Source organism: Xenopus laevis, chromosome 1S, assembly GCF_017654675.1.
Source record: "Xenopus laevis strain J_2021 chromosome 1S, Xenopus_laevis_v10.1, whole genome shotgun sequence".
NCBI lineage: Eukaryota > Metazoa > Chordata > Amphibia > Anura > Pipidae > Xenopus > Xenopus laevis.
Window position 1 is genome coordinate 129,652,426 of NC_054372.1, and position 22,994 is coordinate 129,675,419.

General features: G+C 39.0%; 1 protein-coding gene across 2 annotated transcripts in view; it reads left to right on the plus strand.

Moving 5' to 3' along the window:
- Positions 1 to 18,650, plus strand: part of LOC108707010 (proteasome activator complex subunit 2) — a 30,923-nt gene extending 12,273 nt beyond the window's left edge. The window contains exons 1-11 of one of the 2 annotated variants that reach the window (XM_018243905.2): positions 7,557 to 7,853; positions 9,907 to 9,939; positions 11,912 to 11,974; positions 12,837 to 12,923; positions 13,628 to 13,667; positions 13,745 to 13,842; positions 13,992 to 14,060; positions 14,400 to 14,467; positions 14,724 to 14,778; positions 17,047 to 17,133; positions 18,473 to 18,650. In XM_018243905.2, coding sequence (XP_018099394.1) covers positions 7,806 to 7,853; positions 9,907 to 9,939; positions 11,912 to 11,974; positions 12,837 to 12,923; positions 13,628 to 13,667; positions 13,745 to 13,842; positions 13,992 to 14,060; positions 14,400 to 14,467; positions 14,724 to 14,778; positions 17,047 to 17,133; positions 18,473 to 18,553 — 729 coding nt within the window. In that variant the 5' untranslated portion in view covers positions 7,557 to 7,805 and the 3' untranslated portion in view covers positions 18,554 to 18,650. Of the gene's footprint in view, positions 1 to 7,556; positions 7,854 to 9,906; positions 9,940 to 11,911; positions 11,975 to 12,836; positions 12,924 to 13,627; positions 13,668 to 13,744; positions 13,843 to 13,991; positions 14,061 to 14,399; positions 14,468 to 14,723; positions 14,779 to 17,046; positions 17,134 to 18,472 lie in introns of those variants that run through there. The other variant, XM_041580174.1, reaches the window with a different exon arrangement.
- Positions 18,651 to 22,994: the final 4,344 nt, after the last annotated feature.

Consider the following 22,994-nt stretch of genomic DNA (forward strand, 5'->3'; position numbering starts at 1 on the left):
ACAGGCACAGCATGGCATACACAGGCACAGCATGGCACACACAGAGAGAGCAGGGCATATGCAGGCAGAGCACAGCAAACACAGGCAGAGCAGGGCATAAACAGGCAGATCAGGGCACACACACGCAGAGCAGGGCACATGCAGGCAGAGTATGTCACACACAGGCAGAGCAGGGCACACACAGGCAGAGCAGGGCACACACAGGCAGAGCAGGGTACATGCAGGTAGAGCAGAGCACAAACAGGCAGAGCAGGGTACACAAAGGCAGGGCACACACAGGAAGAGCAGGGCACACACAGGGAGCATATGTAAGGTAGAACAGAGCAGGAGACAGGGAAACCCATCAGGACCACACACAGGCACAGCATGGCACACACAGGCACAGCATGGCACACATAGAGAGAGTAGGGCACAGGCAGAGCAGGGCATATGCAGGCAGAGCAGGGCACACGCAGGCAGAGCAGGGCACACGCAGGCAGAGCACAGCAAACACAGGCAGAGCAGGGCACAAACAGGCAGAGCAGGACACACACACTCAGAGCAGGGCACATGCAGGCAGAGTATGTCACACACAGGCAGAGCAGGGCACACACAGGCAGAGTAGGGCACACACAGGCAGAGTATGTCACACACAGGCAGAGCAGGGCACACACAGGTAGAGCTGGGCACACACAGAGAGAGAGGGCACAGGCAGAGCAGGGCATATGCAGGCAGAGCAGGGCACACACAGGCAGAGCACAGCAAACACAGGCGGAGCAGGGAACAGACAGGCAGAGCAGGGCACACACAGGCAGAGCAGAGCACACACAGGTAGAGCAGGGCACACACAGGCAGGGCACAAACAGGCAGAGCAGGGCGCACACACTCAGAGCAGGGCACATGCAAGCAGAGTATGTCACACACAGGCAGAGCAGGGCACACAGGCAGAGCTGGGCACACAGAGAGAGAGAGAGAGAGGGCACAGGCAGAGCAGGGCACACACAGGCAGAGCACAGCAAACACAGGCAGAGCAGGGCACAGACAGGCAGAGTATGTCACACACAGGCAGAGCAGGGCACACACAGGTAGAGCAGGGCACACACAGGCAGAGCAGGGTACATGCAGGTAGAGCACAGCACAAACAGGCAGAGCAGGGTACACGCAGGCAGGGCACACACAGGAAGAGCAGGGCACACACAGGGAGCATATGGAAGACAGAACAGAGCAGGAGACATTGAAACCCATCAGGACCACTCTAATATGTACTACATACAGTGACACAGTGCTGGTGCCCCATTAGCATTTTGTATAAAGTGTGAATAGATGAACAATGTGAGCTGTTTCAGTCTGGGTCTCAGGTGTGAACAATACAGGGCTTTAGGGGGTGAACAATACAGGGTATAAATCTGAATTTGAGGTTTAAACAATGCAGGGGCCAGTTAATCTCTGTAGTGATACCATTTAAATCTTACACATGGTAAGCAGTTACAGCAGGTAGGTGGGGGGCCACACAAGGGGTGACACCAGTTGGACAGCCCTGCCCTATACTAAAGCCAAATCATATAACATATATGAATGGAAACAGCACTAGTGACTGTAGCACAATACAGATATATTGAGGAGCAGTCAGTCTGTGAGCAATCTATCTCATCATCTCCCCCATGTTATTCGCTAAATCAAATATGTCATATTATAGTAGAAAAAACAACGTCCTTACCTTGCGAAAACAAAAGCATTTGCAAATTGCTTTCCACATTTTGATTTTGTTTGTGTTTGATCTCAAAAAAAATTCTTTCTGTGAAGAGAAAAAAAAGAAAACCATTAATAATCCAAATACTTTGTTATATGTCATATCCCTGTATGTATCCCTGTACATAATATCCCTGTGTGTTTATATATATATATATATATATATATATATATATATATATATATATATATATATATATATATATATATATATATAAATATACATATATGTCAAGTAAGATCAGCACTCTCAGGTCTTAAGTAAAATTATAAAGCGTTTTATTGTTACATACAAGAGTGGTATGTCTCGGAGGAGGCCGAAACATCAGTCTCGTATGTAACAATAAAACTCTTTATAATTTTACTTAAGACCTGAGAGCGTGGATCTTACTTGCCGAATATGAATTGTAATTATTGATACTGCACCCAGGCAATTTATACTATTTTTTGAGAGTTCTGGCTACATTGTGGACTATATATACATATATATATATATATATATATATATGAGTGTGTGCTTATATATACATATACAGCTACAGGATCCATTACACGGAAACCTGTTATCGAGAAAGCTTCATATTACAGGAAGGCTATCTCCCCCAGAATCAATTTTAGTCAATTAATTAAAATTCTAACATATTCGGGATACCACTAGCAGTCTGAAAGTGCACACTGTACCAGTATAAAATGATTATTTTTAATAAAGTTTTCTCCCAAATAAATGGAGATCTACTCACCTCAGTCTCCTGATCAAGAATGAGAAATCTCAGGGCTGTAGCTGTACACCTTGACTTTGTCCATTATGACATCACAATGACAAATGTTTTTTTCCAACAGCTGTGAGATTCAGAGCATTATGACATCACCCATGCAGCCCAAGGCAGGACAGTTATATTAGCAAGTGAGATCATGGTTGCTGAGTTCAGTTAAATTCAAATAAGTTGAAGAATAAAGTGCAGTGGGTTTTATTACCATGATAAGAGTGTGTTTATTCAGTAGTAGTGATGGATGAATAAATTTGCCAGACACAAATTCACAGTGAATTTCTGCATTTTGCTGCAAGCAAATTAATAAGACTGTGGCAACAATTCGCCAGCGAAAAATGACGTGCATCTAAATTACAGACACCCCTCCGACTTCAATGCATTTGGACCAAATAGTTGCACATATAAAAATTGTCGATCGTTTCAAAATTGACACGAGTCACAATTATTTTAACGCCCATTGACTTCAATATGTTGTGTTAATTTATCGATGCTTTGTGAATTTTGCAGTAAATTTGTGAATTTTTCAGCGAAGCGAAATGGCACAGATTTTCCAATCCCTATTCTGTAGCCATTCTCAATATAGGGAATGATGCCATCATAACATGTATATTTTTGTGTGTTATTTGTATAATAAAGGGTACAATTAATATATTACAAAGACTGCCCCATTATAATATATAATGTATGAGTATAGGGAATGCAGTGTTGTCTTGTACCGGACATTCACTGAGTTAGCAGCAATCTTTGCTCATTGCAAAACAGTCCTGTGGTATTTTAGTATTTAAATGTATTTTGTTCAACTGGGGCAGCATAGTTCATCTTGACACAACTGGATATCAGTGCAAAAGGCTTTTTGGCCTTTGATTAAATCATGTTAATATTAGGGATGCACCGAATCCAGGATTCGGTTTGGGATTCGGCCAGGATTTGGCCTTTCAGCAGGATTCGGATTCGGCCGAATCCTTCTGCACGGCCGAACTGAATCCGAATCCTAATTCACATATGCAAATTAGGGGTGGGGATGGAAAATGCGTGACTTTTTGTCAGAAACCAAGGAAGTAAAAAATGTTTTCCTCTTCCCATCCCTAATTTGCATATGCAAATTAGGGTTCGGATTCGGTTCGGTATTCGGCCGAATCTTTCGTGAGCGATTTGGGGGTTCGGCTGAATCCAAAAAAGTGGATTCGGTGCATCCCTAGTTAATATATTCATGTTGTGTATTTAGCAAATAAAAGTCTGAGAAAATTTGCAAGCAGTAAATTGTAGCTGGATTAAGATTTTAAAAGTGGACAGCTGGTACATCATCACATACAATAGTTATTTATTAGAAATTCAAGTTTTTTAGGGGGAAAACTTGAATTTTTTATGGACAAATAAAAAAGATTTTTAGAGATTTATTATACCCCAAATCTGCTAAAAATCCAAATATACTTTCTTTCACACCTGTCGAGGTATGTAGAAGTCAATGGCAGATGTTACTGAAGTTGTTTCTTGACATTTTTATCTATGCTGCATAATCTGATAAAGTCAGGATTTTCATCTGATAATAGTTATGTATTCACTGAAGACATCACAATAACAACAAGGTAATCAGATGGCACTTACTCAGCAAACTGTGCTTACCATTTGTGCTTTATTCAGATCTCCACACAACGTTTCAGAGGCTCTACCCCATTTCTCAAGTGCATTTCAAGTGAAAGGGGGTAGAGGCTCCGAAACGTTGTGTGGAGATCTGAATAAAGCACAAATTGTAAACACAGTTTGCTGAGTGAGTGCCATCTGATTGGAATTAAACTGAGCAGCGTAGTCCCCAGATAGAGCACCACTAAAGCATATCCACTGAATTTGGAGTTGTATTAACGGTCGATTCACTGAAGACATGCTGCTGTTGTCTGTACTTCATAAACTCCCCAATACCACTTCCCCCTGCCATTTGGAATATATGGCCACCCTCCATGCAATTCAGCTTCCCTTCAGTGTCTCCTGCTAGCCTACAGACCCCAGGTAAGTCTTACAGACCTTAACACACACTTATTTACACACATACACAATTTGACAAGTGTCCGCATCAATATACACTCACACACATTTTTTTTTGTAATTTATATTTTATTAATGTTTTACAAATTACACAGAAATAGGTAGGCAAAACATAAGGAGACAAAGTAATATTAACTCATTTGGGAGACACAGGTTTTCCAAATCAGTTGTATTTTCATAAAATAGCATAACGTTTATTTATATGAAAAAAAATAGGTAATGATTTCATTTTTTATATATATTGGGACAAAAAGAATACAAAAAAAGAATCTTCTAGTAGTAAGAGCAAATTAAGCACCAATTTTGCTATTGTCTATTGTAGAAGAACATTTCACTTTTTAAAGGGGGTTATGGAGACACACCTTAAAGGAGAATGAAAAATGCACACACAAAAACATTTTCCAAGGATTTTTCTCAGCATGGTTTATTTGACGGCTATAACAATTTTAACTAAAATGTAACAAGAAAGCAGTACAGCGTCATTGAAATTCTGAATTCTAGCAATATCATGGCTGCCATTCATTAGGTTGCATTAGTTTATTTTTTACAGTTTTATCACAATATAAGTTTAAAGTTGAATGTGTTTCAGTATGGCAGCTCAGTAATTCAGGTGTGGACTCAACATTTAGTTGACACATTTCTCAGCAGCATCTCTGGAGTATTAGTAACTATTGTATCAATTCTAACAGCTGCCTGTAATGAAACTCAGAGATTCTGCTCAACTGGGACAAAGATAAGAAATGTATCAACTAAATGTATCAATTTAGAACAGTTTACAGGGTCGGCAAGTCCCCTCCCAGAGCTTCTTTATAAGGTGAAAATTTGATTTACACCACTAATAGAAGAACGGTCACACATAGAAAATAGAAAGTAATTGGAAAAAGTCTTTATTTCTGGTGAACTGTCTGAACCAGCTGAAATAAAAATAGTGTTGAAAGATGAACAACCCTTTTAAAGCAGTGTTTATTGTCTATTTTCTAAAACCACTCTGCATGGTTATCCTACACTAATCCTGAATTAAATCTATTTCCTCAAACTGGAACAGAGTAGATTGTGCTTTTTTCCCCCCACTTTCATTTTTTACATTTTCAGCAGTAATCTTACTCTCATTCCTGACAGTTAATGCAAAGTTCATTATTCCTTTTCTGCAGTGATCTTATTACCATGCTTGAGGTTAAGTCAATTTTCTACAAGCAATATTTGCTGTCAGGGGTTAATACAAAAACAAAACTGTCAGATATATATATTCATATGTCAATGAGTGTAAGCAGTGCACACCGGATTTCTTGAAATTTTTCTTTTATTTATCAAATAAATAAAGGTCCAAGACCAGGACCGAAACGTCGATTCTAGCTTAATGCTTTTAATGTTTTGATAAATAAAATAATATGTTTAAGAAATCCGGTGTGCGCTGCTTACACTCATGGACATATGAATATTTGATACAGCGGCAGCACCCGGTCTGTATTGCTTAATGGAGTGCGAGTGACCCTCTTGATTCTCTCTCTGTCTCTCTCTCTATATATACACACACACATAAGAAAGGAGGAAAACAAAGCTGCTGTTTTAGAACAGTGTATAATCAGGTTCAAGGAGTTGAAAACAAAACTGAAACTGTTGCGAAACAGTGTAGCAAATGTTTTTATTTGATGCTTTATACGTTGGCACCTCCAAAATCTCTCCTTATTGTGAGTATCATACCCATTTCACCCATAATTTTATGTACTTTCCCTACCACTCCCTATCTCCCCATCATTGTTTAAAATTGTATCCACCTACCTGCCCATCATTGTTATATTCATTCAATATGTTCTGTTCCCTCATGTCATACACAGATTTGTTCAGGCAGTTTGGACAATTTAGAGACATACTGCCTGACTATCACAGCAAGTATGGCATACCTGTAGGCTATTTTGACAGATAACCCAGCTATACTAGTGGATTGATAATTATCTGTCCTGATGGAAAATTTTGGACAAAGGGATATGTAGTAGAGATGCGGAAAGAGTCAAAATCATGAGAGACAAGGAGTTAGTCTATGTTTTATGATTAATATGTAAACCAGAGGAGTGGAGCACAGCCTGTCGACATGACACTATTTTCAATAAATTATGCTATGAATCGTTAAATATCCAAACTGAAATGTAAAATAAACTGTACAACTGACAGCTGGTTTCAGGTTATATATCGGACCATCCTCTGACTTGTAACTGCTTGTAACTATTGCATTAGGTTCCAACTAAGTGCATCAGTGTAATTTAGCTGTCCCCATGTCCAAATTATACTAATATCTAACATGATCATGCATCACATAATGTGGTCAATTGCATTTTCTAGGGAAAAAAAATGTCCCCAGATTTACACAGAAAGGTTCCAATGGTAAAGCTGGGGGGCGGGTGAGGGGTACCTGGGCCAGCGTCGGAGGATGCGATATCACGTGCATACATGAAGATCACAACCTGGGGGGCGGATATACGTTTGGTGCCTTTAGGGTGACACTGGATGAAAATACAGCCCTGAGTAAAATATATTTTAGCAAAATATATAGAATAAAATGATGTAAACATTTTAAAAAGTAATTAATGTATATATATTCTTTCTGATTAGAATAACTTATATATTACCACAGCTGTTTGTGTGAAATGATTCCACCATATATATTTAAGATAAATGTTCCATTCATGCCAGGTAGTCATATAAACATCACAATATTCACAAAATAGTAGAAAGTAAAGTGATACAGCCAATACAGGTATTGCATCCGTTATCCGGAAACCCATTATCCAGAAAGCTCCGAATTATGAAAAGGCCATCTCCCACAGACTCCATTTCATCCAAATAATCCAAATGATTAAAAATGATTTCCTTTTTCTCTGTAATAATAAAACAGTAGCTTGTACTTGATCCCAACTAAGATATAATGAATTCTTATTGGAAGCAAAACCATCTTATTGGCTTTATTTAATGTTTACATGATTTTCTAGTAGACTTAAAATATGAAGATCCAAATTACAGATATATCTGTTATCCAGAAAACCCCAGGTCCCAAGCATTCTAGATAACAGGTCCCATACCTGTAATCGGCCGTTTATGAGCTGCTGGAAATTCCCTTTTATTTCCACTATCCCCTCCCCTATCTATTGTATAAAGCAGCAGCATAATAAAACTGAAAGTAACAGAGGGCTGATACAGACACAGGAGATCAGCAAAGGAAAGCAAGCTCAAGCATAGGCCGAGGAACTTGAAAGACCCTCTTTAACTACAGTTATGTCCAAAGTACTACGTCTAAAAGTTTCCCAGGACAACCAGGAGAAGGTAAGCATGTTTGTATCTTTTATGTGTGTGGATCTTTAAAGCTAGTGTATCAAGCCTTTCCCAAGGCTGCGATGTCTATATGTTAAGCTTTTACACTATTAAAGCAAACATGGAAAATATAAATAACAATACACAGACGGTAGGGGGTTCCAAAGCTTGGTTATGGCAATTTCATAGTACTGGTACTGGACACTGCGGATTAATGTGTAGATATGCAAAGTCACGAAAATAATACAAAAAACTTATAATTTAAACCATTACAGACCCCACAATCTATGACCTTATGCTATTTCCTGCTTGGATGGCATTTAGGCAACGAGGAAGCTCAGATATTAGCCAGCTTTGTTGTTGTTACTTAGAAACAAGCATTGTACTAGCATGCACAGTTTCACAATTACTGTTACAACAAATCCGTGACAATATTGAACAAAAAACCCATATACATATATTTGAAAAGGCTTCCCAGAAGTAAATGGGATGTGAAATAAACAGTTTTGGTGTACTGACTATTAGATGCCATGGCTACAATACTAGCTTGTGCATGCACGTTTTATCTTGCCGATCATCTTCTTTTGATAAATCCATTAGGCTCAATTTTTCATTTTGTAAAGTACTATCTGCTATCTGGGTATTGTGAAAAGACGATCAATCCAAGATGGTGGCAAAACTTGTGGAGTCATCACAACAAATGAATAAAAAAACCTTTTCAGTTGATAAAGCAGAAAAATAATCTCTGCGTCTCTATAGCTAGAGGTCCCTCTGCTGTTTATTTTGTAAAAAGACAGATTTTGGTAATGGATGCAGTTAAAGTTCAAAACATAGAGAGATTTTCATTACATCAGAGTGTACCTAGCAAATTAGGAAGCACAGTCATGGGAAAGTCTCAAACCTTGGTTCCTCCTAGTTTTATTATTGTTTATATAATATAGTTGAAAATGTTGTGCAGCATTTTACAGAGTTTGTTCATCATTAACATCAGTCCCTGCACTAGTGGAATTTACACTATTACAAGTTGCCAATGGCATTCCCAAAAAACAAGTTTTTTTCATTTTATTTGTATGGTTTTGGAGAAAACCCACCAAGGTAAGATGCAAACTGCAGAGAGCATAATTGTGGTGTCTGAACTAGGGATGAGGCTGCCCTTGCTCCAGTCAGAGATCTGAAAACATAAGCACTGGGTGTAGGACTAACTGCCTCTGTGTGCATTCTCATACTTATTTGAAGCTGTTTGCAGCTTATTTGTTAGCAGAATTCAAGCTGCCCTACTGCTCAGTAAAAGTGTTAGTGTTATTAACCACTAGAGCCATTATTTATGTGTCTACTTCCAGAACACAGACTAAGTATAAGAAGCTTAATGTAACCCTGTTCTAAAACAGCCATTTAGGGTTCTAGAGTAGGGTTAGGGTCTTTTTTCAGAAGCACCAGTACGTTTTTAATTCCTATATTCCTTACTCTCAGTTCACCTCACCATTGACAATATGCACCTCATTTACCAAGTGTAATGATGAAGAAAATATAGGCACACCCACATAACATATGAGGGCTCATGTGCATCCGCAAGTTCCCCAGAGTTCTGTATTGTTGCGTTCTGTGCTGCTTAACTTTCCTGCCTTCCGTTCTAAATCAAGGGCCGCACCTATCGACGCAGGGGAACCGTAGATCTACCACCACCTCCTGACCAGGCTGTAGCTTCAGGGTTCCCTGACCAGGAAGTAACCCCAGGGTCACTTGCACAGCAAACACTGGAAATGGCATGATTGCCATAGACCCAGAACAATTACTCCAAATGCATTGTCCCCTTACAACCACTATTGCACTGAAATTGAAAAAATGCATTTTGGGAGAAAACATGGCTATCGCATTCAAAATTGCACTTTGCTCAGTGCACTTGTAGACATATATGTTCCCTATGGCATATCAGCCCACATTTATGTGACCATCACTGCAACAGCTAATGTAAAATGTGGAACAGAGAAATAATTACAGCATATTCCAAAAAATATTTTTTGGTTTATAAAATATGTGCAAAAAGCCAATCTCTTGCTTCTTACAGGTCAATGGGTTCCGTGAAGCTCTATTCTCTCAGGTAAACTTTTCACTTTGTTATACTTTCACTATCAAACAAATCTCTGTATTACTTATAATATATATACACATACATATAAAGACATCAAGTAAAAGCCACATCTTTCATTCAAAATTTATAGAACAGCGACAACACATTTTCAGAGTGTCCATTCCATGGTCCTTTGTTAAACTTTGCTCCCACTCCTTGCATTTATTTTAACTTAACAATTTGGGGCAAATTTACTTACCTGCGAAAATTCACCAGCGATGGCTTTGAGCACATTGCGACACTTCTCCAGGCGTAAACTCGCCTGGAAAACGCTAATTCACAAAGATCCGAAGTTGTGCACAGGGTAAAACAGGCTTGCGAAGTTACACTAGCGAAAATATGCTCAGCAGTTCCAAGTTACGCTAGCGTTGGCTAATTTGCATGCGGCATGCAGTTAAAGTACAATGGCTGTATATGCTGCAGTAAATACATTACACTAAACAAGGCCAGGGAACCTTAATAAAATTATATATAATTGTTATAATGCCCTACACAAGTGCCCACAGTATAGTTTAGGTGCCATATGTTAGCAAATGTACGGAGGAAGGATCTTTTTCATCCTATCACCCTGTAAAAAGTAAAAGATGCCAGTGTTTTTATGGGACTTAGAAAAATGTTTAACTTTTTTTGAGGAAGTCCTATCTACACTATTGCACTTTGCCTGGTCTGAAGGCAAGTCTGGTGCAAGAGGTAACGTTCAGGAAAATCCACATCTTAGTGAATTAGCGTAGTTACCAGTGTTGGACTGGCCCACCGGGATACCAGGAAAAGTCCCGGTGGGCTAACGTGTAGGGATGGGCGAATTTATTCGCCAGGCGCGAATTCGCGGCGAATTTGCGCGATTCGCCGACATCGAATAAATTCGTGAAACGCCCGCAAAAAAAAACGGGCGCTGGCGTCAAAAACGAGACGCCGGCGCCGTTTCGCGAATTTTCCGCCGTTTCGCGAATTTCGCAAATTTTTCGGCGAAGCGAAACGGCGCAAATTCGCCCATCGCTACTAACGTGTCAGTGGGCCCTCATGCTGTTAAACATTTGGCCTATTTCATGGCCATTCCCTATTTCTATGCAGATAAATAGATGGAATAATAGTTTATAGTATGTAAAGACTAGAGACTAGAAGAATAGAGATTGAGTAATCTTGAGGGAGAAAAATAGTACTGAGTGGGCCCCTGGTCTAAGGTTTTTGGGTGGGCCCCTGGTGTCCCAGTCCGACACTGGTAGTTACATCCATTCACCAGTGTGAAAATTCAGTCTAACTCCTTTGCTAGCGAATTTATGCCAGCACCCGTTAGTAATTCGGCAAAGTGGCAAATTGCCATAATGCTGGCGAATTTTCGCCAGCGTTAGCCACTTTGCCCTTTAGTAAATTTGGTAAATTTGCCCCAAAGGGTAGCACAGCATCCATCACTTGTCTCCAAAAATGAACTGTAGGAAAGGCATTGTCCATCCTTTTTTGGCAAACAGTAAGAGGTAGCATAGTCTAGTTGTGGCTGCCATTGTGGGACTAACACTCCGAACTATTGGGACCTGTGGCACCCCTTTTTCATTAGCAAACAGAGCAACACACCACTATTTTACTTATATTTTGGTGTTATCCCTAGTGCAGAATTATAATTAATCATGCAGTAAAGTAAAATTGGAAAACTTTACTGTGCAGTCCCAAGCCATGGACAGGGCTGGAACAGGTATCTGTTAAAGGATATTCTGCCTACTCCTAATCCAAGTTCGCTCTCCTGCTCTCTGCTTCTGTTATGGCACATGCGCACACATGTTTGCGTGCGGAGACGAGCGTGGTTGCCGGCCAAATTGCCTAGGGAGCTCAATTGGCTTGGCCCGGGCCTAGTGAGGGATGCCTGATAAAGTTGGGCCCTTTAATTCACTGAGAGGTACTTACCAACACTAAAAATGAATTAAGATTATTTTTGTTTATAATTAAATAGGTGCAGCATTTCCTGTTTGAATTCCTTCCAGAGAAGATTCAACAGATGGATAATCTTCTGAAGGTGAATTGGAATTATGTGTGTCTGAATCATTCAGTCAACATTTAATTACAGAGAATTGGCTAAAAAATTGGCTAAAAAAAGTTCTTTGACTATCTGCATTACCCAGATTAGCCCTGTTTAAGGTACCTAATTTTGGTGAGGACTGTAATATTCACAGTAAATGTAGGGGCGCTGCTATAATGAGGAGAATTGAGCAGCTCCCCTCAGGCGGCAACGCCAAACAAGTTGCCAGGAGCAGCAGAAAAGGTACCATTTTGCTCCCAGCACTAGCAGTAAAACAGGCCCCACCGTATCTCCTCCGGCACAGGAAAGGTAAGCTCTGGGCGGCTCCTGCCATACCAATAAGGGTCACCAGAAATGCTTACTGATAAAGAGATTATCAGTGATATTGTCAGTTATATTTGGATAAAAAGCCCATTTGCCTTGTTGAGTGAGGCCAGTGTTATATTGATTAGGGTCAGAATCACAGTGATATTTAAGGGTGATGTCACCTGGGGTCCCCATACTGGCTTATCCACCTGTTTACCTGCCCCCAGCTACCAAACACTGATATCTGAAGCTGTTATCAGAAATAGTTAAAGAAAATAGGGACATAACATGCAACTTAGTCTCCCTCGATATCTACGTTGTATATTGGACCATGAACCTAGGGTATCGTTTTATTTGATTTTCAGCATTAATCCCATAGAAACAACCAATATCAGAAAACATCTAAAAATAATGTACATAGATAAAATAAAAATGTACATAGAGGGAATGTGGGTAATATAAATGCAGTGCTCTCGGCATGATGTAAATATGCACAAATCCTAGTTGTCTTTAGGTGAGCAGTTGCTCACAATGATCCTTTCTTTTTCCAAAGAGCGATCTTTTCAATGTGGAGGACCTGGCAACCCTTCATACTGAGTTGAACATTCCTATTCCTGATCCTCCAACTCCGGAGTCTGAGGTGAACAAAACATACATTAGTATACAAAATCATACAGTCCCATGAATTTGTGGCAATCGTAATGCAGGTTAATAATGTCAGCTTCGCAGGAAATAAAATAAATTCCCATTGTCAATAAAGAGGTGGAAATACTGAATTGTGTTTGCCCAGAGAAGACCAATAAAAATAAATTTTAGATTTGATGAACTAATGCATTTGTATATGTACTGAAATCCAGGTAGCACACAAAGAAACTGATGAACCTTTTCACTTTCCCTTACCAGTATATTAAACATTTTAACACAACATTTTAAAACCTTATATGCTATGAGCTATTTGAACTCACTCGGTTATTAAACAGAGATAGCGCTCTAGGAAAATATTGCATATATGCAAATGATGCTTTCATTCGAGTGTTTACATTTACTCAAAAACCATGTCTAAAATTATGTAAAAAAGCAAGTTATTGGAACAAATATTTTCTTCTGAAAATCACTTTTTATGCTCCCATGGAGGAATCCATTTCCTACTACTCATGTGATCAGGCTCATTTATATCTTAGAATGCAACAAAACTCTTTTGTATGATTTTACAAAGAGGCTTACTATTTATTTCACATCATACAAATCAACCGACATGAGGTGTGAAGAGTGGGGAGCAAACATATGCCTGGAGATAGGCAAACATATAAATAAATCAGGTTTTTTTTTTGCATTTTTCTCCAGGATTCATCCAAGATGGAGACAGATAAAGAAGAAAAAAAAGGTAATTTTCCCCAAAAGAGGTCAACCATTATAACATTTTTGTGTGAAATGTTTGTTTCACATACTACCATTTTCCAGCTCCTCGATGTGGGTTCCTGAAGGAGAATGAGAAGTTGCACAAAGTCCTCAACATTGTTCAGCCTGAGATACGAAGCCTAAGAGAAGGATGTGCCCTGGTAAGTTAACACATGTCCATTTAAAATATTATGTAGACTACTAATAAAGCCAGTGCTCTGTGATTCATAAAGTGATAAGGTGCCTTACTGAATCTTGTCAGTGTGAGCTGAGCTGTTTTGCAGTGTGCAATTTATTTTGTCTCCTGTAGATTATCACCTGGATCCATCACTTGATACCAAAAATTGAAGATGGAAATGACTTTGGAGTATCAGTGCAGGTTTGGTACTTTCTTTGTATATACTAATCATTTATATGTATGTTTATATATAGAATTTATAAGGGATGGATATTGTCATATAAAGTTTAAACAACGTTAATTCTTTTTATATGAGTATCACACAGACCTGCCTCATGTTTAATTAATTAAAATATTATGGAAGCTTTGCACATAGGCACAGTTATCCATTTATTTTTTGACTTTGTATACTCTCTCCCAGAGTTTATTTTTTTATTTTGTTGTCTTGTTGCTTTATTTTTATATAGAAGTAAGATATCCATACTGGATCTCATTTTCAGTTTATCTTCTTACTTGTATTCAATTTGTCTTCACTTTCAGGAAAAACTGGTAGAACGTGTAACTGCTGTAAAAACCAAAATAGAGACTACACAGACCAGCATCTCTAAGTAAGAATGAAGCACAAGCGTTTCTACAGCCCAAATTCATCCTTGTCATTATTCACAAATCCATGTATTAGAAATCATAAACTGTATGATTTTTGGCCACATCAAAACTTTTATAATCCATATCTCCCTATTTTGTTACCACAGAAACATGTCCTTTATCTAATAATTGTAGATTCCTCATACTTTTATACCTGTATGGTGCTTGGATAGAAAGTTCCATCTTGTAAAATTCTTCAACACCTTTTCTTTATTTCAGATATTTTTCAGAGAGAGGAGATGCTGTTGCCAAAGCTTCTAAGGAGACACATGTGGTAAGGAATGAAATATAACACATGTATGACATGCAGCACTGCCATCAGACATTTTGGGGCCCTATGCAAGTTATTTTTCTGCGGCCCCTCCGTGAGCATAATCATGTAGTACCAACATTTTTGGCCTTGCTCCTTTTATGTGCTACACAAAAGGTTAAGTAAGTTTTGACAAAAAGTTTACCTTTATGGATTTGTGACCAGCTCCATGTTGTAGCTCCCACCCTTCCCAGCTATAGTCAGGTGATCCCACTGGTGTCTAATAAAAGGGCAGCCAAGTTTGGGAGTTTTACTTTGAAAGCAGCTAGTAAGTTGCAGGTAAAACTTAGTCCCTTTGCAAAATGTTTAATGAAGCAATAGAATTCTTAATGAATCAGATGAAAATTGAGCATTTGACTGGCCAGATATGGGATGACTTTGACGTAGTTGGCCAGCTTAAATATATTGCAATATATGGACAAACAATCCCTGTTTTGTTTAAAGGTAAGGCATTTTTCAGTAGCAGTATGCACACAATGTCTCTGTCTTAAATATATTGATAATGGGTTGAGTGCAGAGGACTCGTGTGTGTGTGTGTGTGTGTGTGTGTGTGTGTGTGTGTGTGTGTGTGTGTGTGTGTGTGTGTGTGTATATATATATATATATATATATATATATATATATATATATATATAAAACCAAAGAGGGACGGCACTCCAGTAAAAAAAGGTAGGTTTATATCAGGCCATTGATATCTGCAGGACACTGCAATAAACCTGACTGCAGCACAGAATATGGAGACTGACTACCTTTAACGTTTAAATTGCCGCTTTTCTGGCTTTTATTTGCAATAAACACAAATCTTCAGCCTACTGGCTTCCCATGGGGGAATTACATAAGCATAAACAGTCCCAATTCACTGTTGTTCTCTTTACTCATGTTTTGTTTAGCCCTCACTGGCTTTCACCGGACACATCCCAGAATCCTCTCTGGGACACACTTGAGACACTCTTGTCTCCTGGGAGGGTTTCTCTAGTCCTCTCCAGTCATTTGGAGCTCTCTCCAACTCAGGGGAATCACACTCTTTCCCAGGTGCTCACCAGCACTCCTTCTTCCCTCCATTTAAGGAGGTTCACATGTGGCCCCTCACCCTCCTCCACTCAAGGAGGTCTCTAGCGGGAAGCAAGTTCTGAGGTGTTGCTCCACACCTCCTTTTAACTATCAAGTAACTAGCAAACTACCTCTAATTAGGCAGCTGCAAATCTTTACATGGAGCAAGGATAGGAAGCCCACTCTGCTTTCATCTGTCTCCAGGGATCCTTAATCCAGTTTTTACTAAACCGGTACCGAATTACACAGCTTTACTAGCTGCAGCAACCCACTTTTCCCAGGAGTTTAAATTTCACCAGCCTAATGCTGGTGAAATACACACAATATCGTGCCCTTTAGGGCAGGACTACATGGCCGATTCAGCCGAGATCCAACGCGCTGCACAAAATCGCAGGCGTCACGTCGGATGCGATGGAAATAAGGTAAGTAATTCAATTGTCGTATCGTGTAGCAGCATTAATGCGACACGACTGTCGGATGCAGACGCTGCACGCTGCGTCTGCACTCGACAGTTGTGTTGCGTCACGATCCGACACTGCCATTACTTACCTTGTTTCCGTCGCATCTGACGTGACGCCTACGATTTTGCGCAGCGCATCGGATCGCGGCAGAATCGGCCATGTAGTCCTGCCCTTAGACACGCATACTTTACTATATTTATATAGAGAGAGAGCCAATACATTAATCAATGGTTTTCTGTCAAAATATATAAAGCAATATACATGTACATGGTTAAACCTACTTGGATTTTATGATACAATAAATAAAAACACTTCAATATTTGTTCTGAATGAATTGCTTTACACAGTATATTAAATATTCCCAACAATGCCATATGGGATCTAGGACACGATCTTGCATAAAATGGCAACTAAAATGTTTTTCTAGAGTGTAGTTGGAGTTTTTTAGGTTCAAAAGAATGCATTATTCTGTTAAATTAGCAGGTGTTCTCAGTAATTATGTGGTGCATCTTTGTGCCCAGAGGTACAAACAATGCAGTGCTATTTTAAATGGGCAAAATTGAGGCGGGTAGTATACAACCTATGCAAATGGAACAGCATTTTTCCATTTCCATCTTTTAGTGTCATCTTTTATGTAGGTAACTGTCAGCTTCCGTCAACCAAAACGGTATGCTGTTTTTCACATCTCTTTTTACTTTTCTTGGCTGTTTTTGTGTTTTAGATGGATTATCGAGCTTTGGTTCATGAGAAAGATGAAATTGCATTTGTAGATCTAAGAATAGCCTATACTGAAGTACGAAACTTCTATGTAAGTATTTTGTTTTTTTCTTTTTAGAGCAAGTATCTTCTACTAGTACTCCTTGTACTAAAATGAGTCTGACAAATTTGCCATTTGAATCTTTCTGTGAATGGCAAGTTTGTCATAAACTCATTTTAGTAAGATGTAGACAAGGGTTTGCAATACCTAATCGTTTATTTAATGATTTCCCTTTCCATTCTGCCTCTTCTAACACTTAGCAATTGAAATCAAATTTTTGAAGCTACATCTATTATAATTGTTATGCTGGCCTAGTGTACATTTTATTGAGTACCGCCATCTTTGTTCCTTCCCCAAGGATCTGGTCTACTAAGTGCAGTAGACTAAATTCGGAACTTAAAAAGCTAAACTTTTTTTTACTGCACACAGCCCAGGGATGTAGTGAAAATCTTGAAGATGTCTCGTTGATTAATCCTTTTCATGTTCTTAAAGTTTCTAGTCTTTCACTTTCTTGTTGTTAGAGAATGCACCACCTCCACATGAACTTACTCCGAGTAATACATTAGATAGAGTGTTTGTGCACAAGTATTTTACAGAATTCAGTCTTAGCTATGACACAAAAATGCTGAACAGTCTTCATAACTGATCAGTGACCTTCATTTTTAACCTGATTAGTAGTTATTATTATTATTAACGCAGCATATTTTGCAGAGCTGTAAATCAACGAAATGTTTAGTTTTCTGTAAATAAATGAAAATACATGTCATCAGCCCCGTCTTAGTGTAGAATATTGAAACTGCTGGTCATAGTAGGTCTTTTGAGTTTTACATGTTTTGAATGAAATTATCTCCAAACCCCCCTCAGGCAGTCCTACTGTTACCTGCAATATACTGATTTGGGGCTGCTATACTTTCATGGAACTACAGCTTGTTTTTCAGATATGGCATCTGTTATTTTTCAATAAACTATATGTAACTGAAACAAAACTGAAAAATCATAGAGCTAAAATCTGGTTGTTTATATTGTTTGCTGAAAGACATGATCTGTGGCCACTTTGGCCTCATATATATTAAGTGGAAATGAAAATGTCCAGTCATTCAGCATTCTGACCAAAGGGTATCCAAGACACAACACCTGCATGAGTACTCACAGTACAGGCGAGTGCATTCAATATCTATGTTTTGCAAAATGCCTGAATGTCGTGCTCAGCCCCAGCAAACTGATCATTGTGATACAGTCACATTGTTATTCTGCTCAAAAATGACCATATGGATCCCGTCATTAGTTCTATATTACTATCCTCATTTATAGCAAAGAAAATGGTTATAATGCATTGAATTGATAATTCTTTTTATATATGCACCATGATTAATTTGATTTTTCTATTTAGGTTGAAATCTTTGACATTATTCTGAAGAATTTTGAGAAAATCACAAACCCTAAAGGAGAGGAGAAGAGTTCAATGTACTGACATTTTTTTCTCTATGTCTGTAGCTACTGTGATGCATAAACACTGTTTTGCACTGGATGAAACCAAATCAAAATAATAAACTAAGTGACAAAAGTGATCCTGGACATGGTTTCCTTTGTCAATTTATGGTCTGTGAAACTTGCAGTGCATACAACACATTGAATATTTATCATTCTTTGTAAAAAGGCATGGAAACACCATGCCACATTAACTCCATGCCAGACCATGGATGGATGAATGCATATGAAACTTTCAGTGCTAAGCCCTCCCAAGCGATACTATTGCTTAGAAAAGCTGCATTAATCTTCTGTAGGTCAGATTCATATAAGGATGAGGAGACTGTAGGAATGCAGCAGCAAGTGCACTTGTGCCAAAATTGATGCAATTGTTTGCACATTGACACCATTCATTAAAAATACCTGCATTCCAACATGCTCCTTGTGTTGCCACCTAGTTATACCAAGCACCACCACATCTGTGTGAAGAATCATGCATAAGTGTGTCTGCTGACCTAGAATGTGGCAGTTATTCCAGAGTTGTGTGCTGTGTTATACAGTGCAGCAGAATTGAGTCTAAAAGTATCTTGCAAAGATCATTATCATTAAGTGCAAGCGCAATTGTGCTCATTTTGAAAATGCTTCATTGTGGGTTAAAAAAACATAGCAAATATAGTAAAGTGATTGGCTTGTGTGACACTACATTTGCCTATATTAAATACACCCCAACTGGGAGTTTATACTAATATGGCAGAGTGCTTTTTTGGGTGATGGCACGTTATTTTGTCAAATTTGCACTGCCACAAATGACATAACATCCTTAGTTTCCTTCTCACCAGTAGTAATGTAACATAGTAAGTTAGGTTGAGAAAAGACAAACGTCCATCAAGTTCAACCTTTCAACTATATTTTAACCTGCCTAACTGCTAGTTGTAAATCAGCAGTGGGAACATATATGTGTTGCTTCCAGTTTCAGAAGTAGCCCAACGTTTCCTCCTTCTGGCCACGTGGCACATACGTCTTACCACCAACAATTTGCATTATCGCTGATGGAAAGGAAACTAGGGTGGCTTTGCCGTCCGTGGTAGCACAGATTTATTGTGGGCGACAAAACACCCAGTGATTACCTTAAATTTGTCTTCTTCTAGTCCATAGTTTTTTTTTGTCTTGATTATAACTACCAACTGAAGACACTCACCACAAAGGATATTATAAACCATTCTTTATATGGAGTGATGTATTTTAATATTTGTTTTGAAACGGGTAAAGTAATTGTTGATAAGCATTCATAGTACTTGACAGCTGAATCTATTTATCCATAAGACAGATTCTGCAGAACTAATCAATAACAGATATGTCTCACTGGCTGAAACACTACATGGGTGGGACAGAAGATGCAAGACTAAACAATGACACTCGGTTTAAGGGTGGTGGCAGACGGAGAGATTATTTGCTCAGCAGTGCTCAGTTCAGAATTTCAACAGCTATCAGGTTAAGGTTGCTACCTCACCCCTTTAAAACCAAACACATATGTAATTCACAGCCGGCATGGCTAATTAGCAAATCATTTAGATGCATGGCTCGGTTTTAAAGGGGACAGGTGGCAACCCTATATCAGGTCGATAGGGTCCAATTAAATAGGAAGTGGGTGATTGACTAACAAATTTTCATTTATGGGGTCAGTGACCCCTATTTGGGCAAGAGATAGAAGGCAAATAATTCCAAAAGCATAACAAATAAAAAATGAAGAGCAATTGAAAAGGTGCTTAGAAAAGGAGGTACCATAATACACTAATGTTAACTTAGAGGCTAACATCCTCTTTAATAAGATTTGAATGACTAAAATGCAGAGGGTGGGATTGAACGCTATACACCCAAGGAGAAAATAAAAAGTCAGGGGGTTGGCAGCACCTAAAAATAAAAAACAGGTGTAAGCGATAATCAGAAATGGGTCCCTTTTAACGTTTCTGACAATTCCTAGCATTCTCTAACATTAAAGTGATACTGACACTAAAAATGTTCTTTTCAAAATATTAATCTACATTAATAGTTACATATAGGTCATGTTGACTGTTTTTTGCCGATTGTTCTGCTTTTGTAAGTAATTGTCACTTGAAGTTCCTAAACCTGACTGCTTTGCCAACCTGACTGTCCCTTCTCAGCCTGTCAGTTAGAGTTTCTAATGCTAATGCACTACAGCTGCACAAATATGGCAGCCCCCTCATAGAGGAACATGGGGGTAAGAAAGTTAATGTAAAAGCATCAGGCAAATACTTTTATGGCAACATTATAAATAGCATTGAAAGATAATGTTATGATAGATTAAAAAAAGGTTATATTCTGATGTCAGTATCTCTTGGGGGCCGATTCACTAAATTCGAGTGAAGGATTCGAAGTAAAAAAACTTTGAATTTCGAAGTATTTTTTGGGCTACTTCGACCATCGAATGGGCTACTTCGACCTTCGACTACGACTCGAAGGATTCGAAGTAAAAATCGTACGACTATTCGACCATTCGATAGTCGAAGTACTGTCTCTTTAAAAAAAACTTCGACCCCCTACTTCGGCAGCTAAAAGCTACCGAAGTCAAGGTTAGCCTATGGGGAAAGTCCCCATAGGCTTTCCTAAGTTTTTTTGATCGAAGGATATTCCTTTGATCGTTGGATTTAAATCCTTCGATTCGAAGGATTTAATCGTTCGATAGAAGGAATAATCCTTCGACCGTACGATCGCAGTATTTGCGCTAAATCCTTCGACTTCGATATTCGAAGGATTTTAATTCCTAGTCGAATATCGAGGGTTAATTAACCCTCGATATTCGACCCTTAGTGAATCAGCCCCTTAAATATGATTGCGCAGCAGCTCACTACAAAGGACCTGCTCGGCTCTGTTGCACTATAACTCCGATTGGATGAGATCCTGACGCCGCCTTATTGATCCCATTATTTACTGTTTGCAAGGACTGCCCCTGCCTCTTTGTAGGAGTCACATGGTACAGTGTCACCGCTTTGATGTTGTGCCGGAAAGGAAGCTGACTGTGTCGAAGCTGACTGGTTTTTTTAACGCTGCTGCTGCTGGAGAGTTGGTGCATGAGGAAGGTAAAGGCATGCTTCTCCTTATTTACTTTGGGTGGGTACTCCTTTCTCTGCATGATGTAATACTGCTCCCGTAGGAATATTTTTTTTCTAAGTTGCCCCAAGAGGAAACTTTAGAAAAACGAAGTAACAATCTTTTACTGTTGGCAATTCACTTTATCTCCAGTAGTAAAGCATTAGGAGATTAGTCGCCTGCAGAAGATTGTGTGTCATTGCCCTAAGGGATCTTGGAAAATAGCTTGTTCGAGATATCAAGGTGTCCAAAAATCTGTGGAATCAGATAAGTTTGTGCAAAAAATCTTTTGTATTTATATCTAGAAGTTCAGATATGTTTCTACATAAGACCCACTGAAAGCACTTACTGTATGTCAAAAGGGGGTACATATACTCTTTAAAGAATTAGACTGTAGAGTGGAATATAAAGCATAGATTTGCATTGTGCAGAGCAATTGATGCTCAGTGTTAAAGATGTATTATGAATCATTCATATGTTCCCAGGCATCATGTCTGTCTAACTAACTAACTGACTAACTATGCTTTTTGCACAGTCTCAGTTGCGCTGCAATCCGATCAGCCTCTCTCTTTGCTGAGTACCAAGAAGATGCTGTGTTGTTATTGGTAAGTTCTGTATTTTTTGTGGTTCCCATATACATCTAGTAAATCTTTTGCTATTGCTTATCTAAGTTAGTGACTTTGTAGCTGGATAATGAGAGGATGACACACAATCCTGGAATTCCCCCACTTACAGTCCTGCATCAAAACAGCAATAAGCAGTGGGTTCCAAAGGAAAAGACCTTGCGAGTATGACCCCAAGAGACATCTGTTTTATAAATTATTCACTTTCCCAGAATGGTACTGACCCCATTTTAAACAGGCTAGAACCCCATTAAAGCAATTGCATAATACTTATGCTGATTTGCACTTTTTTGACATTTTTGTTTCAAAATTTGTCCAAACTGAAATCTGCATATTGGGCATTTGCATGGCTCATGAAAGAGAGTGTTCCAGGGCACACCTTTGTGAGGTCCACCTTCACTGGTAGCAGCACTGCTGAACACAATCGGACACTAATCTGGATCTCAGGGACCATATGTGTAGTATAAAAAAGGAATCTATTGTGTTTGCCCTTGTTGTACAGTATGATTTGTCTTTTCAGGGTCATGTGGGGTCACTGGGAAGAGACCCAAATTATCACAGGCAGCTAATGCAAGCTAAGGCGCATACAGCGTACATCTTCTGTATCTCTTTTCATTGCTCCTCATATTCTCTCAGTATGTACAAAACCTACCTACCTGTTTAGGGTGATTTTTGTCTCTCTTTTCAACCACATCCTTTAATCAGATTGGAAAC